This window comes from Somniosus microcephalus, chromosome 22, assembly GCF_052327205.1.
Source record: "Somniosus microcephalus isolate GS21.2 chromosome 22, FLI_Smic_1.0, whole genome shotgun sequence".
Taxonomy (NCBI): domain Eukaryota; kingdom Metazoa; phylum Chordata; class Chondrichthyes; order Squaliformes; family Somniosidae; genus Somniosus; species Somniosus microcephalus.
In genome coordinates this window covers 22,097,805-22,113,932 of record NC_141008.1, presented here as the reverse complement: position 1 = coordinate 22,113,932, position 16,128 = coordinate 22,097,805, and the positions used below count along the sequence as shown (strand labels likewise).

The following is a 16,128-nucleotide window of genomic DNA, read 5'->3' as shown; positions in this document are numbered from 1 at the left end:
CCCTTCCTGGCCCCCATGTAAGCTGATATCAATGGTTCTCTCTCCTCCAGGTACTGTTCCCCTCTCCTTTAAATCTGCCGTCATCACCCCTCTCCTCAAAAATCCAACCTTCGACCCCTCTGTCCTTGCAAACTACCGCCCATCTCCAACCTTCCTTTCCTCTCAAGTCCTTGAATGTGCTATCTCCTCCCAAATCCGTGCTCATCTTTCCAGGAGCTCCATGTTTGAATCCCGCCAATCAGGATTCCACCCCGGCCACAGTATCGAAACGGCTCTTATCAAAGTCACAAATAACATCCTATGTGACTGACCATGGTAAACTATCTCTCCTCGTCCAACCCGACCTGTCTGCAGCCTTTGACATGGTTGACCACATTTCCTCCAATGCCTCTCCACTGTTGTCCAGCTGGGTGGGACTGCACTTGCTTGGTTCCATTCTAATTTATCCAGTCGTAGCCAGAGAACCTGCAATGGCTTCTCTTCCCGCTCCCGCACCGTTCCCTCTGGTGTCCTCCAAGGATCTATCCTTGGCCCCTTGGTGACCTCATCTGAAAACACAGTGCCAGGTTCCACATGTACACTGGACACCCAGCTCTACCTCATCAACAACTCTTTCGACCCTCCACTCTCTCTAAATTGTCTGACTGCTTGTTCGACATCCAGTACTGGATGAGCAAAAATTCCCTCCAACTAAATATTGGGAAGACTGAAGCCATTGTCTTCGGTCCCTGCTATAAACTCTGTTCCCTAGCCACTAACTCTATCCCTCTCCCTAGTAACTGTTTAAAGCTGAACCAGACGGTTAGAAACCTTGGTGTCGTATTTGACCCTGAGATGACCTTCCGACCACACATCTGCATCATCACTAAGACCCACCTATTTTCACCTCCATAACTTTACCCATCTCCACCCCTGCCTCAGCTCATCTGCTGCTGATACCCTCATCCATGCCTTTGTTACCTCGAGACTTGACTATTCCAACGCACTCCTGGCTGACCTCCCATCTTCCATCCTCCGTATACTTAAGGTCATCCAAAACTCTGCTGCCCGTTGCCGGACTTGTTTCCTAACTCGCACCAAGTCCAGTTCACCCATGAGCCCTGAGCTGCTGACCTACATTGGCTCCCTTGGCTCCCGGTTAAGCAATGCCTCAATTTTAAAATTCTCATCCTTGACCTTGCCCCTCCCTATCTCTGTAACCTCCTCCAGCCTCATGACCAATGTTCCCCTAAGCTGTGCGGGCACGCAGCAATTGGGAGGTCCCGCGCAGGCCGCTCACCAGCTGTTCTGCTGGAAAAGATGCCGCACATGCACGGCTGCTATGCAGCAAATTCAAAGGGGCTGCACACCTAAAATAAAAATGAGAGGAAACATTGCCCATGACCCAGCGCTCCTCCAATTCTGGCGTCTTGCGCATCCCTGATTTTAACCACTCCACCAGTCATAGAGTCATAACGGCACAGAAGGAGGCCATTCGGCCCACCGAGTCCGTGCCGGCTCTCTGTGGAGGGATCCAGTCAGTCCCATTCCCCCACTCCATCCCCGTAGCCCTGCAAGTTTATTTCTCTCAAGTGCCTATCCAGTCTCCCCTTTAAAACATTGAGTGTCTCCGCTTCCACCACTTCCGTTAGCAGCGAATTCCAGGTCCTCACCACTCGCTGCGTAAAAATGTTTTTCCTCACTTTCCCCCCCCCCCCCCCCCCCCCGGTATCTCTTGCCCAAAACCTTCAATCTGTGTCCCCTAGTCCTTGTACCATCAACTAGTGGGAACAGCCTTTCCCCGTCTAGCCTATCCAAACCCACCATAATCTTGTACACTGCTATCAAATCACCCCTCAACCTCCTTTTCTCTAATGAAAACAAATCCAGCTTCTCCAACCTGTCCTTGTAGCTAAGATTCTCCCATCCCCGGAACCATTCTGGTAAATCTCCTCTGCACCCTCTCAAGGGCCTTCACATCCTTCCTAAAGTGTGGTGACCAGAACTGGACGCAATACTCAAGTTGTGGCCCAACCAGCGCTTTATAAAGGTTCAGCATAACTTCTCTACTTTTGTACTCAATACCTCTGTTATGAACCCCAAGATAACCATTCTTTCAATATGTCCTGCCACCTTCAGGGACCAATGCACATTAACTCCCAGGTCCCACTGTGCCATTAAGTGTATATTGCCTCTCCCTGTTCCTTCTGCCAAAATGCACCACCTCTCACTTCTCTGTATTAAAATCCATCTGCTCATTCTGCTAGCCTTTCTATGTCCTGCTGCAGTCGATTGGTATCATCCTCACTGCCACACCCCCAAGTTTGGTGTCATCGGCAAATTTACACCATTGGCAGGTGTGCTTTCGGCTGCCTAGGCCCTAAACTCTGGAATTCCCTCCCTAAACCCCCCTCTGCCTCTCTTTCCTCCTTTTAAGATGCTCCTTTAAAACCTCCCTCTTTGACCAAGCTTTTAGTTAGCTGTCCTGATGTCTCCTCCTGTGGCTTGGTGTCAAAACTATTTCCTGATAATACTCTTGGTAAGTGCCTTGGAACATTTTACTACATTAAAGGCGCTATATAAATACAAGTTGCTGGGGGGGAACAAGGTAATCATCCCTTGACTTTTCTTAAATTCTTAAAGTAAACATGACATTTACTCAAGTGGAAATTAGTTTATAGTATAGAACCTCTGAATTTGCTGACCAGTTTGGTCTTTGAGACGCTTGAGATTTTTAATTGTTTATTTCAGTTGGCATTAGTACTCTGAACATTAATGGTGAAAGAAGCTGTCCCATTTCCTCTTGCCATTAACATTTCCAGCTGTTTTTTTGGTATATCATTTCCACCTATTAAGGGCACATAGCTAAGTTTACTGCTGAAGAATCCTATGTAGAAGGAGTGGCCTGAAATAATTGGAGGTTTGCTAATTCTTGCATGTGCTTTTATGCTGTTCACCCAGTAGCCAATTTTGGGCTGGCCTCTCAAAATGGTATTATTGCTGCATTTGAGAGACTAGGTCTGAATAATACATCTTTGCTTAACTTACTCCCTCACTGGGGGTTAGGGGGTCAAATTGAACGTGCTGACAGTGATAACTAAAGCACATATTTCAGCATCTAACCTCTGAATATGCAGTCTGCCTTTTGATGAGCTTCTAAACTTTTTTTAACATTGTGTACGTGCAATCTTTCCCGTATACAGCCATTCCTGTAAATATAAATATACTTTCATTATATAGCATCATAGAGTGAAAGTCTTGTTCACAGGGTAAAGCAACAGGTAAAATACAAACATGGAAAGGGAGTATCTGCCCAGTGAGGATACATAAGTGGAATGATAGCAAAATACTGCAGATGCTGGAAATCCGAAATAGCAACAGAAAATGCTGGAAAAACTCAGCAGGCCAGGCAACTTCTGTGGAGAGAAATTTGAGTCGACGTTTCGGGTCGAAACCCTTTTTCAAAACTGGAAAGGAAATGAAATAGATCGAAGGCAGGCTGCGATAGAACAAAAGAAGTAAAGAGACATTAAGAGGTATTCAAAACCAGACGAGATGGTAATAGGACAGTGGAGACAAAAGACGGCTCAGATTAGGTGTGAAGTGTACTGGCAGGATGAGAGACAGCTGCCATGTGGGAGAGAGAAAAAAAAGGAAAGTGGTGGGGGGGGGGGGGGGGCGGTAAAACCGAAAACAAAGGGGTGGAAAAAAAATATAAGTAAAAAAGTAATAGGGGCCGAGGTTATGATCTGAAATTGTTGAACTCGATATTGAGTCCGGAAGGCTGCAAAGTGCCTAATCGGAAGATGAGGTGCTGTTCCTCGAGTTTACGTTGAGCTTCCGTGGAACAATGCAAGAGGCCAAGGACGGTGAGGTCCGAGTGGAATAGCAGAGTAACAACTTATCAATATGCTAGAATTGATTTAAAAGCATATTTGGCTAAAGTTAAACAATGAGTGTTCTTTATATTAGTCACTCTACCTGTTTCTGGGCCATCTGGATTGATGGATTCAAGAGTTAGATTATTAAGTTATTGCACTGAAATCAGATCTTCAACTTGTAAAACAAAAAAGAAATTGGGAAATGGAAGAATTTCTGTTATTGATGTACCATTAGCAATGCCAAGTTTATGTATACAATTCCTTTTAAAGAATATACCACCATCAGTACCTCTTTTTAAAAGTCAAACTGTCACAAATAGCAACCATTAACATTTACCTTTCTTCAGGTGGAGTATGATTTAAATGGTGTAGATGGCACTGGTGAAGGAGCTGGGAGAAGTTAAAGCCCAGTAGCATATGGTGGCTAACACTGACATATGGCTGAAATGACTCACTCCACCCTGGGTTAATGACTAGACTATTAATAATCAATTCTCTTAGAGAACACATTAGACTGTATTGCCCTGTATTTAATCAAGTAGAGTGTGTTACAAGTTATTATTGCAGAGTTGACATACTATAAGAATAAAACTTGAATAGTTAATTGACATTTGAACCCTGGAATATGTTCTTTCTTGGAACACACTCGAGTGTGTTTTCTTCTACATTTTGGCTTCTTTTAGGTGTGGATGAGGTGCTATGGTAAATGGTGATGGACATTTTGGCTCCTGCTTGTGCACTGCATGACACCACACAAGATTTATTTTGCTTTCTACTACCACAAGGGGATTACTCTTTTTATATATCATTTCGTTGTATCTATTTCATTTGATCTTTCTGTTTAAATGGGGGCTCTGGTGGTGAGACAGTCTCTTCAAATTTCTCATAATGCAGGTTTAGGAAATCGAGCTGCTGTGTTACCCACTGCAGAGGGTGTTGAAGACCTTAACATCATTCAAGTTACAGTCCCAGGTAGGGTGCAATTTTATGTTTATTAGATCTGTGGTACTCTGTGGGACTTGAGCTGTCTCATTATACCTGCCGCATTATTAAAGATTTTTCTCCCAATTTCTGTTTATTCTAAAACCTGGTTTTAAGAGAGAACCTCCAATCAGCAAAGATTAAATATGAATGTTTTACGCATTCGTACTATGTTCCTGAATGTCCAAATCTTACGCAGGCATTAACTCGTTTAAAATAAATTGGTTAATGCCTGTGTAAAAATAACACCAAAGAATGCAGTACTGCCGCATTAAATATTCAAGCGCAAACTTTGCTAATCAGAATTTCTACCCTTTTTCGTTTTTAATTGAAATGTTGATAACTTTCCATTTGTACGAAATGCTAAATACTCCACGCACAACAGAATATAGTCTCTCCACTTGGGGCGGTGACCAGGTGAGTGGGATAGTGGATCTCGTTCTTGGTTCTGATACCAGAATTAAAAGAAAATTTCACTGCGAGATTCTATGTAGAAGGAGGAAAATGGCCCCCTGACTGTAAAGGAGGGAATTAAGCATGTGTTCCTGATAGATATGGGCAAAATATCTTGCTGGGTAAAGGTTGTACTTCAGGTGAAGAATGAAGTTCATACCAATGGTGGGCAACTAGTTATTCTGCCCCTGTAATTTGAAAAATGTATACTTTATATCTGAGTGAGAATGCTTGTTCTCTTTCAGAAGGTGAAAGTGAAAAATTGTCCAAGGTGGAAAAAGCCAGACAACTGAGAGAACAAGTAAATGACCTGTTCAGCAAGAAATTTGGTAATGTTTTGATATAAATGTTTAAAAGTTAGTATTATGTGATTGTTTTTGTTAAATTTGGATTAGATGCTTCTATTTACACAAGAGATGGAAGCAGACGTTTAAATGTAACCTTTATTGCAGGCGAAGCAATTGGAATGAATTTCCCAGTGAAGGTTCCTTACAGAAAGATAACCACCAACCCTGGATGTGTTATAGTTGATGGTATGCCCCCAGGAGTTCCATTTAAAGCACCCAGTTACCTTGAAATAAGTGCCATGAAAAAAATCCTGGAATCTGCAAACTTTATCAAATTTACAGTCATAAGGTAAGGTGTCGAAGGCTTTTCAGTGGAATGTCTAATCTGAAATCTGACATTGTAGAGCATTCAGAATCACAGAAACCCCACAGTGCAGATAGAGGCCATTTCGGCCCATCGAGCCTGCACCAACACATATCCCACCCGATCCCCGTAACCCCTACACCAACACATATCCCACCCTATCCCCGTAACCCCACGTATTTAATCCCCCTAACACTAAGGGTCAATTTTTTATCATAGCCAATCAACCTAACCCGCACATCTTTGGACTGTGGGAGGAAACCGGAGCACCCGGAGAAAACCCACGCAAACACGGGGAGAATGTGCAAACTCCACACAGACAGTCGCCTGAGGCCGGATTCGAACCCGGGTCCCTGGCGCTGTGAGGCAACAGTGCTAACCACTATGCCACCGTGCTGCCCAGCATTATGGAATGTTAAATGCTTATGCTATGTATAAAGCTTATAAAGAGCGGCCAGCACTGATGGTTAACACTACAGTGTAAGGAGAACTGGAGAACTGGATGGTGCTGAACAATAGTACACTGATGCACTGTACCATAAAGCAGTAGGACATGAGTTCTGTTCTATAGTCTTGATATGAATTTGTGATCTTGGTTCAGGTTTATAGTGGGGGGCTGCGGGGAATATAGAAGCAAAGCTTTTGTCCAGCAGGAAACTAGGTTACTCTGAGTAGTTTTGACAGCAATTTGGGAGCAGGCCAAGAATGTAGCTTGGAGGTAGTAATTTAGAGGAGAAAATAACTTAAAATGAGATGGGGAGATGTTTCAAGTTTTTTTGTGTGTAATTAAAAAAAATTTACATTGCTTTTTTTCCCCTCCCACAGACCTTTTCCAGGACTCCTGATTAATAACCGTAAGTGGAAAAGTACCACTGGAATGAGATTTCAATGTGTATAATAATACAGTACATGTGTGTATGTGTATAAGTAGATTTTAATGCTTAATCATTAGCGCCTCAAAAACCAGTGCTTAACTGAATCATTCTCATTTTCTTAACTTTGCAGAGCTAGCTGAACAAAGTGGAACAGAAGCCCCGGCTGAACCAGCAGCGCCATCTGCAGCACCAGCAACAACACCTGCATTGGTGGTACCGACTGCCCCATTGGTACCACCTGCGGCAGTGGTACCAACACCAGTGCTACCAGCTGCATCACAGATACCACTTGCACCAGCAGCACGAGGTGAGTATACCGTTCAGCACATTGTTTTGAATCAGAAATCACTTTCTGGAGCCACTCCACTTGGCTTCACACATAAAGTGAAGGGCAGCAGTATCCGAAAGTGTCATAATACAGTACTTGAGGCTTGCTTCACAATCAGTAATACAGAGTCCTTTTTTGCAAATGTCTGTGGGCTTGGAAGTAACTTAAATGAACTGTGGTGACACAGCTCTACCAGAAGTCCTGATGTCCTATTTACATCACATTGATTTGAAGCTGATTAAATCCAAAATGCAGCTGTTTGTGAGAAGCCAGAGAATGGATGGTTCCACTGGCTGTTTGTAGTCATTATCTGTCTGTTGCCTGGTTTCGAATCTAAGCAAAACTGGGCGTAAATTGTGCTTATTAACTTCCGCAGCTGTCAGTGAAATACAAACTTTGTATTTTCCTTTTTGCCATTTTAGCAAAAAAAATTGTTTTGAATGTAAAGCAAGAAAATTGTTTTACACTTGTACTGACTTTGCTTTGCTAAGTTTAGTGAACGGAGGAGTGACTCATTTTATCTCCTGGCCCTGGTTTCAAACGGGCTCTGAAGTGAAATCATATCCTGTTAATTTTTTTAAAGGCCCAGTTCAAATTCCATTTGCTTTCTTCTCGGTATATCACAGCACATGTGCTTGGACACATGTATATGTTTATATAAATGGCTCAGTTGGTCAGTTGTGTTCGAGATTGATGTGATTGGGGTAAGATCTGATCTACAGTGTTTATTAAAGAACCAGGTCTCCACTAGGAAGTCGATGCAGGCAGAAATCACTAGCTCCTGCATCACACTATCTTTTCTGATCAAACCAACCTGATTTTATTACTGTGATTCATTGAATTTGTTTGGTTTCTGTTCTACCAGATACACCTCAAACACAAGAACTGCCTAATATAAAAGAAGAACCAAACTCAACATGGTAGTAGGAACTCATAAGAGTGCAGTAAGTTTAGCTTTGTGGGCTTCTGCAGCCAGCTCATTAAACACCTAGTGGTTCCTCTCTGCCATCAATGTCTTTGCTAGGATTACCCTGTGTGATATATTTATCACTGTCACCTCTGTGTAAAATGGCCTGTTCTTTTCTTAAGGTGCACTTAATTTATTCCACTTAAACTCTGCATGCTCTGATTTTCATTATACTAAATTAACTATTTTTATTACAACATGTACAGCAGAACTAAAAAAGTTGCAGTTTGCATTTTAGCAGTAAAGTGTAAAACTAATCACATATGAAAAATAATGTGTAGGTTTCAATAAACTTGAATTGCAAAGTGTCCAATAGCAGTACTCGTATAACCTGCTCCCTTCGTTATCTTGAAGGGCTATTAGTCAGTCGTTCCCCCCCCCCCCCCCCCCCCCCCAATTTAAAAATCCTGTGTTTTTTTCCCCAGTTTTTTTCTCAATTATTTTTCCCAATAGGGAAGAAAAACAGGAGAAAATCAGTCGGGGAAAAATTAGGCGCCAAAAATCCCGGGTAAATTCAGAGAAAATAAGTTATTTTAAAAATGCTTTTTATTTTGAACATTGTTAAAACTCAAAAATGATGAACTTAAAGTATAGTCAAACTAAATGACAACACACAATTATTTACACAGTTCGCAAATATCACTTTTATGGGGCTCACCATCAAACACCTGTGGAGAGTGTTTTAAAAGATTGAAGAACTTTTGCTTGTGGCTCCACCTGCTTACCTGTCACTATGATGATGGGATATTAAACATTGACATTAAAAGTGGAGATTATGCACAGGGGAACATTGTGATCTTGCTTTTAATAAATGTGTGACCTGAGTCAGAATTTGATGTCCTCAGTCTTAAAGGGTTAGTACAGGAAACTTTGTGCTATCCGGCACCCACGGGACCGAGCTGCTGCCATTGCCTCAAAACTGCCCTACTCTCCAGAGTTAATGTTGAGAGATATGGAGATTCTTATCTCCGTATTTGACAACAAACACTGTTGCTTAGCAACAGCTTCTAAACACTCGGGTGTGGCCCTGAAGCTCTGTAGCTGAAGCTGTTGCTATAGCTACAGACCTTGCACAGCTTGACTGTTCAAAGCAAAAAAAAACAAAAAGAATAAAAAACGGCTGCTGATTTTTGCCGGTGGCTCCAGATTGCCGGATAGCTCACCTCCGGATAGCACAAAGTTTCCTGTATGTGAGTATGGTAACTGTCAGTGCACTACTGTCCTTACTCCATACTTAATGAAAAGGGAAAGACTGACGTTTGCTGTAGTATGAAGAATAGTCCTCACAACAGTACCTAAAGATTATCCAGGCCCTCTTTATTTTTAAAAAAAACCTAAATTACACAGCATTTGTTTCTCTCCCTGACAAAAATTGGATGTATATGGCATGCATATCAGAGACCTCAGCAGAGCCATCTACAGCATGCACCATGGTGCTAACTTCAAAGGTGACTTTTGTAAGAAAAAAATGGGAAATGTTGTGGGGATTTTTTTCCCTCAAATTCGAGAGGGAATCTATTTTTACTGACTCGCCACCTGGAAAAAAACCTGAGAACTTACTGGTGGGAATTGGCTAAGAAATTATTTGAGGCCCCAAATTAGCTAGTTGAAATTGAAGGCCCCATCATCATCTTGATTTTTTTTTAAATGAGACAAAATTCAATTTAAGAATTAAAACTACTTACCCGTTCCAAAGCTTTCAGGTTACCATTCTTGAATTATATAATTGGAGAATTTAAATTTTAAGCTTGCTTGCTTCCTTCAGTGAGATACAATTTCTGAGTGAAAGAGAATATTGATTATGCACATGACTGATGGGGCAGTAGGAGATGGTGATTATTTCCCCCTCGGTGACCGCTTGCTTCTCGCCTTCCCTTTTGCTCTGCTTCTACTATTACTACTTCACTGATCTTGGCAATTTTGGTGGTTTGGAGTCCATCTTTATTTTGTTTAAATTTCTAAAATGTAAGCCTTGATATGAACTGTACCGATGTGGAAGTTTCCTCACCCCTGTCTTGAGTACAGCATTACTAATTATTTTTTTCTCTCAAAATTGCAGGATGTGATGTCAGTCTGCATGAGAAATCCCAGCCTCCAGAATCATCCAGTGTGGAGGTGTGAGCTTCAGAAAGCTTGGACATCAGCTGTGTATTATAACTGTACAACATAGGAAAAATGTTTGCTTATATCCAGACCTTTTTGTACCATTGGAAAGAATTTTTTCTTTTTTATCAGCACAAGATAAATTGCTTCTGTGAAATTCAGCAAATTTTGTCTCTTTGTTGGTTGAGGGAGTGTTCTGTACATCTGACTTGTCAACCAGCATACCTTTATTAAAGTGAAGAAAAAAATACTCTGTTTGTATTGGTGGCACCATTTGTATTGAATGTTTGGTTCAGTAATACGGACGATCTGTCTCTTAGGACACTCTTCAATGCTACAGGCAATACTCGATTATTGTAACTGATTATATTGAATTGTTGCCCCCAAGAGCTAGAAATGGTGAACCTAGAAACAATGAAAATGAGAACTTAACCCAACTTATGGACAGTTTCAATATTTTCTCCCCTTGTTATTTCCAGGGTTCTGTGAACTGTGTAATTCTTTGGGAGATAGTGGGAGGAAGATGTCGAAAATCTAATTGTAGCAATAAGAACATAAGAAGTAAGAGCAGGAGTAGGCCATATGGCCCCTCAGGCCTGCTCCGCCATTCAATAGGATCATGGCTGAGTCCACTTCCCTGCCCTCTCCCCGTAACCCCTAATTCCCTTATCTGCTAGGAAACTATCTATCTTCATTTTAAATTTATTTAATGTTGCAGCTTCCGCAGCTCTCTGGGGTAGCAAATTCCATAGATTTACTACCCTCTGAGTGAAGAAGTTTCTCCTCATCTCAGTTTTGAAAGGGCAGCCCCTTATTCTTAGATTAGTCTCTACATGTCCTGTTGTACTCAGTAGATGAAGAGGGATGATCCTCTCTCCAGTTAAGTAACTCACTGTCGGGGGAAATTTGGAAGATGAGACTTGGGTTTGAATACATGTTTCCCAGTGCATGGTGAGAATGATGTTTATTCCATCTCCCAAAATAAATGACATCATTATAAAGTACTGACTAATGAGACAGTCAGCCTGGCTCATTAATGAAATCTGGAAGGGTAGCGCATCAATGAGAGCTAGGATTCTTTGCTCGACTCCAGATAACCCTGTAAGCTAATGCCCTAATATGTAACTTGGTCTTGAGTGGGTAGCCATTTTGTGCTGTAAGTATTGGACTTAGCTGGTTAAACACCAGCTGTATGTCTGATACATGGGGCTCTCTAAACAACTTGCATCTAAGCTTCTGGACTTGGGTAAATGGGATCTGCCCCTAGAGAGAGAGAGAGAGAGAGAGAGAGATTGTGCACTTTATATTGATCACATTAATTGTGGCCCCAATTTAGTGTCACAAACTCTGAAAGGGATTGTGTCCCAATGTTTTTCTCCTGTTTGGATGACATTAAAATTAAATACATAAAAATTAGATATATAATACAAAATGATGTCACGTGTCACTTGGTCTTCAAACTGTTACTCCAATTAAATAAATGTTCAAACACCACTTGAAGGGATTAAAAACAAAATGTTGGAAATACTCAACAGGTCAGGCAGCATCTGTGGAAAGGGAAACCGAGTTAGTGCTTCAGGTCAATGACTTTTTTTGAACTGTTTTTAAGCAAGTACAGAGGCCGAGAAAGGGTGGGAGGGGAGGGAGGAACAAATTGGAAGGCCTGTGTTGGGGTGGAAGGCAGGAGTCTTTAAATGACAAAAGGGACGATGGTGCAAGGCTAAAGAAGGTGGTCATGGGACAAGTAAAGAAACAAAAGCTGGGTCTAGAGGAGCTGCAGATAGCAACAGCAGAACCATTACCAGCACCTGCTATCTGGAATAAAATGGGAACAGCGATTATGATCTGAAATTGTTGAACTTGGTGCTGAGTCTATAAGGTTGTGCCTAATCGAAAGATGAGATGCTGTTCCTCGAGCTTCATTGAAAGATCAAAGACCGGTTTAGTGGGACAGAGAATTAAAATGGCAAGTGCGAGGAAGCTCACACTTGCAGACTGAATGGAGGTGTTCAGCAAAGTGATCACCCAATCTGGGTTTGGTCTGTAGAGAAGACTGCATCGTGAGTAGAGAATACATTATACCAAACTGAAAGTACAAGTAAGTCGCTGGAAGAAGTGCTTGGGGGCCTGGACAGTGGGGAGGAGGTGCAAGGACAGGTGTTGCATCTCCTGCGCTTGTATGGGAAGGGGAGCAGGTGTTGGGGGTGTCACAGAGGAAACCGTCCCTTCAGAATGCTGAAAGTTAAGATAGGGGAAGATGTGTTTGGCGGCGGCATGACCCTGGAGATGGTGCAGGATGATCCGTTGAATGTGAAGGTTGGTGAGGTGGAAGGAGAGGACAAGGGGAACCCTATCGTGGTTCTGGGAGGAAGGAGTGAGGGCAACGGGACAGATGCATTCGAGGGCACTATCAGCCACACTGGAGGGGAATCGTCAGTTGAAGAAAAGGGAGACATATCTGAAGCACTGGTGTGGAGGGTGGCATTGTCAGAAAAGATGCAACAGAAAAACTGGGAGAATGGAATAAAGTCATTACAGAAGCAAGGTGGGAGGAAGTGTAAGCAAGGTAGCTGTGGGAGTTGGTCAGCTTAGTGTATATTGGTCGACAGCCTATCCCCAGAGATAGAGAAGTTGAGGAAGGCAAGAGTCGGAGATAGACCACGTGAAGGAGAGGTAGAAAGTGGAAGCAAAGTTCATATTTCCAATTCGGGGCAAGAGCCGGAAGCTGTGCCGATGGTCATCAATGTACTGAAAAAAGAGGTGCAGAAAGGGACCCCTGTAGAACTAGAACAAAGCATGTTCTATGTATCCCTTGAAAAGGCAGGTATAGCTAGGACCCATATGGATTCCCATAGCAACAACTTTTATTTGGAGGAAGTGAGGAGTCAGGTTATTCAATGCAACTGGAAGGGCGCTTGTGCTATCCATTCTAATGGAGTCCATTCTGAATTGGTGTAACAGTTTGAGGCTTGGTGCTGATTGCCAAGGAAGGGATAAAATACAGAAAGGGTTACTGACATATATCAATGCTGATAATATATTCAAAACCCCATCCATTTATATTCAAATGATGCCCAGATTTTTAAATGGAGTTACTTCAGATACCAGTTTTAGCTGAAATTGTGGTCATCCATTGGAGGCGAGTTGGAATTTTGAGACTATATACTGAACGTTTCATTTCATTTGGTGAGGGAGCATGCTCTTGTCCGATGATGAAATAATTTGACTTTTTCATTCTGGATTCTCCACAAATCATAGCCTACTTTTGTGTTCTGAGGAACAAACGTACTGGGAAGTTAAACTAGAATGTATATATTCTGCACTGGCTAAAAGTTCTTCACTTTGTGTTTGATGTCTCTGCCAAAGATTGGGGAAAAAAAGTGGTTAGGTTATAGAATAGTAGTATGTATGACATAGCATTCAAAGCACTTAAAGGTTGGTCATGGTCTACATTTATCCTGGATACAAATTTGGTTAAAGGTCAGAACACCGTACTAGTGGGAGGTGTTTTGGGGTAAAGGTGTAGCTTGGAATTTCACAAGGGTGATCTACCATGTATCTGTTGCACATCCTACATTTGCCAGAAACCAATCAAACACTAGCAAATTTCTTGCTTTCTTTTTCACCCATAATAGGGCAAAATGTTTGCATGTAGAGTTGCTGCCTTATTTCCCCAGGGCTAGCTCCTGTACATAGTCACATTTATTTATTCTCTTCAAATCTCTCCCCTTCTCAATTAAAATATTAATGTTCTGCCTTTAGTAAGCACAGAAGCTCATTTGTATAGTTATCTGCAAATAATTTACTCTGGTTCCTGTTAGCTTTGCTCACCAGAATCACCCTCAACTACAACACTTTCGGCAGATGAGGTGGTTCAGCCAGATCTGGTGCTGAATGGCTAAACCAGTTTTGCACCAGCTACACTCAAGTCTGTGTCCCTTGGACCCGAGGGAGTAAAGACTATTGCAGTGTATCAAGGTACAGTCTCTCATGCAGGTTGTTTTTAAAAAAAAATTAAAAAAAATTGAAAATCCTATCCTCTTGGTTATTAGAATACAACATTTATTTATATAGCACCTTTAACGTAGTAAAACGTCCCAAGGCGCCTCACAGGTGTTATAAGACAAAAACATGACACCGAGCCACAAGGAGAATGTAGGGCAGGTGACCAAAAGCTTGGTCAGAGGTAGGTTTTAAGGAGCATCTTAAGAGTTAAAAAAAAAAAAAAGTGGAGGTTTAGACAAGGAATTCCAGAGCTTAGGGCCTAGGCAAGGCCACAAATGGTTGAGCGATTATAATCAGGGATGCTCGAGGGCAGAATTAGAGAGGAGATTAGAGAGATAGGGAGGGGGCGAGGCCACAGATGGATTTGAAAACAAGGATGAGAATTTTGAAATCGAGGCGTTGCTTAACCGGGAGTCAATGTAGATCAGCGAGCACAGGGGTGATGGGCGAATGGGACTTGGTGCAAGTTAGGACACGGGCAGCTGAGTTTTTGATCACAAGTTTACTTAGGGTGGAATGTGGGAGGCCAGCCAGGAGTGCGTTGGAATAGTCAAGTCTAGAGGTAACAAAAGCGTGGATGAGGGTTTCAGCAGTGGATGAGCTGAGGTAATGGCGGAGACGGGCGATGTTAGAGGTGGAAATAGGCGGTCTTAGTTATGCTGCAGATATGTGGTTGGAAGCTCATTTCAGTGTCCTATAACACCAAGGTTGCAAACACTGGTTCAGCCTCAGACAGATGTTAGGAGAGGGATAGAGTCAGTGGCTAGGGAACAGAGTTTGTGGCGGAGACCAAAAACAATGGCTTCGGTCTTCCTAATATTTATTTGGAGAAAATTTCTGCTCATCCAGAACTGGATGTCTGACAAGCAGTCTTCCAATTTAGAGACCATGGAGGGGTCGAAAGATGTGATGAGGTAGAGCTGGGTGTCGTCAGTGTACATTTAGAAACTGACGGTGTTTTCAGATGATGTCACGAGGGGCCAAGGATAGATCCTTGGGGGACACCAGAGGTAACTGCAGGAGTGGGAAGAGAAGCCGTTGCAAGAGATTCTCTGGTTACGATTAGATAAAGAATGGAACCAGGCGCGTGCAGTCCCACCGAGCTGGATGACGGTGGAGAGGCGTTGGAGAAGGATGGAGTGGTCAACCGTGTCAAAGGCTGCAGACAAGTCAAGAACAAGGAGGGATAGTTTACAGAGCTGTTTTGGTACTGTGGCAAGGGTGGAAACCTGATTGGAGGGATTTAAACATGGAGTTGTGGGAAAGATGGGCAGATTTGGGAGGCAACAACATATTCAAGGATTTGAGAGGTAAGGGAGGTTGGAGATGGGGTGGTAGTTTGCAAGGATGGAGGGGTCAAGGGTTGGTTTTTTGAGGAGAGGGGTGATGGCAGCAGATTTGAGGGAGGGAGAACCGTTAACAATGTCAGCTAACATGGTTGCCAGAAAGGAAGTTTGGTGGGAATAGGGTCGAGGGAGCAGGAAGTGGGTCTCATGGACAAGATGAGCGTCGAGTGGTCATATGGGGAGATTGGAGATAAACTGGAGAAAGATGCGAGTTCAAGGCTAGGGCAGGGGGGAACCTTAGAGGAAGTTTGGCCTGGTGCGCTAGGGGAAGGAAAGGAAGTGGCAGAGGCAGCTGATCGGATGGTCTCGATCTTAGAGACAAAGAAGTCCAAGAGCTCCTCATCCTTGTTGTCGGAGGTGAGGGTGGAGGAGATGGGAGAGGGGTTTAAGAAGAAGCTGGGGTTTTTATCTTTCCATTCCAGAATGATTCTGGAATGGTGAGCAATTTTGGCAGATGAAAGAGAGCAGGACCAGATAATGCTTTATGTGGTCCAGGGAATAAGCAAGAGAGTTGTACTGGTGTCCTGGTCAACTTTTACCCCTAAAACAGTATCTGGTC

General features: G+C 42.8%; 1 protein-coding gene across 11 annotated transcripts in view; it reads left to right on the top strand.

Annotated features, from left to right (window-relative positions):
- The window catches only part of LOC147102099 (general transcription factor II-I-like), a 209,191-nt gene extending 198,723 nt beyond the window's left edge, over nt 1–10,468 (top strand). For 7 of the 11 annotated variants that reach the window (XM_085964295.1, XM_085964294.1, XM_085964296.1 and 4 more), the window contains 6 exons: nt 4,755–4,832; nt 5,540–5,623; nt 5,747–5,930; nt 6,771–6,799; nt 6,951–7,127; nt 10,175–10,468. In XM_085964295.1, coding sequence (XP_085820421.1) covers nt 4,755–4,832; nt 5,540–5,623; nt 5,747–5,930; nt 6,771–6,799; nt 6,951–7,127; nt 10,175–10,236 — 614 coding nt within the window. In that variant the 3' untranslated portion in view covers nt 10,237–10,468. Of the gene's footprint in view, nt 1–4,754; nt 4,833–5,539; nt 5,624–5,746; nt 5,931–6,770; nt 6,800–6,950; nt 7,128–8,013; nt 8,093–10,174 lie in introns of those variants that run through there. The other 4 variants (XM_085964298.1, XM_085964300.1, XM_085964301.1 and 1 more) reach the window with 4 other exon arrangements.
- The last annotated feature ends 5,660 nt before the right edge of the window (nt 10,469–16,128 follow it).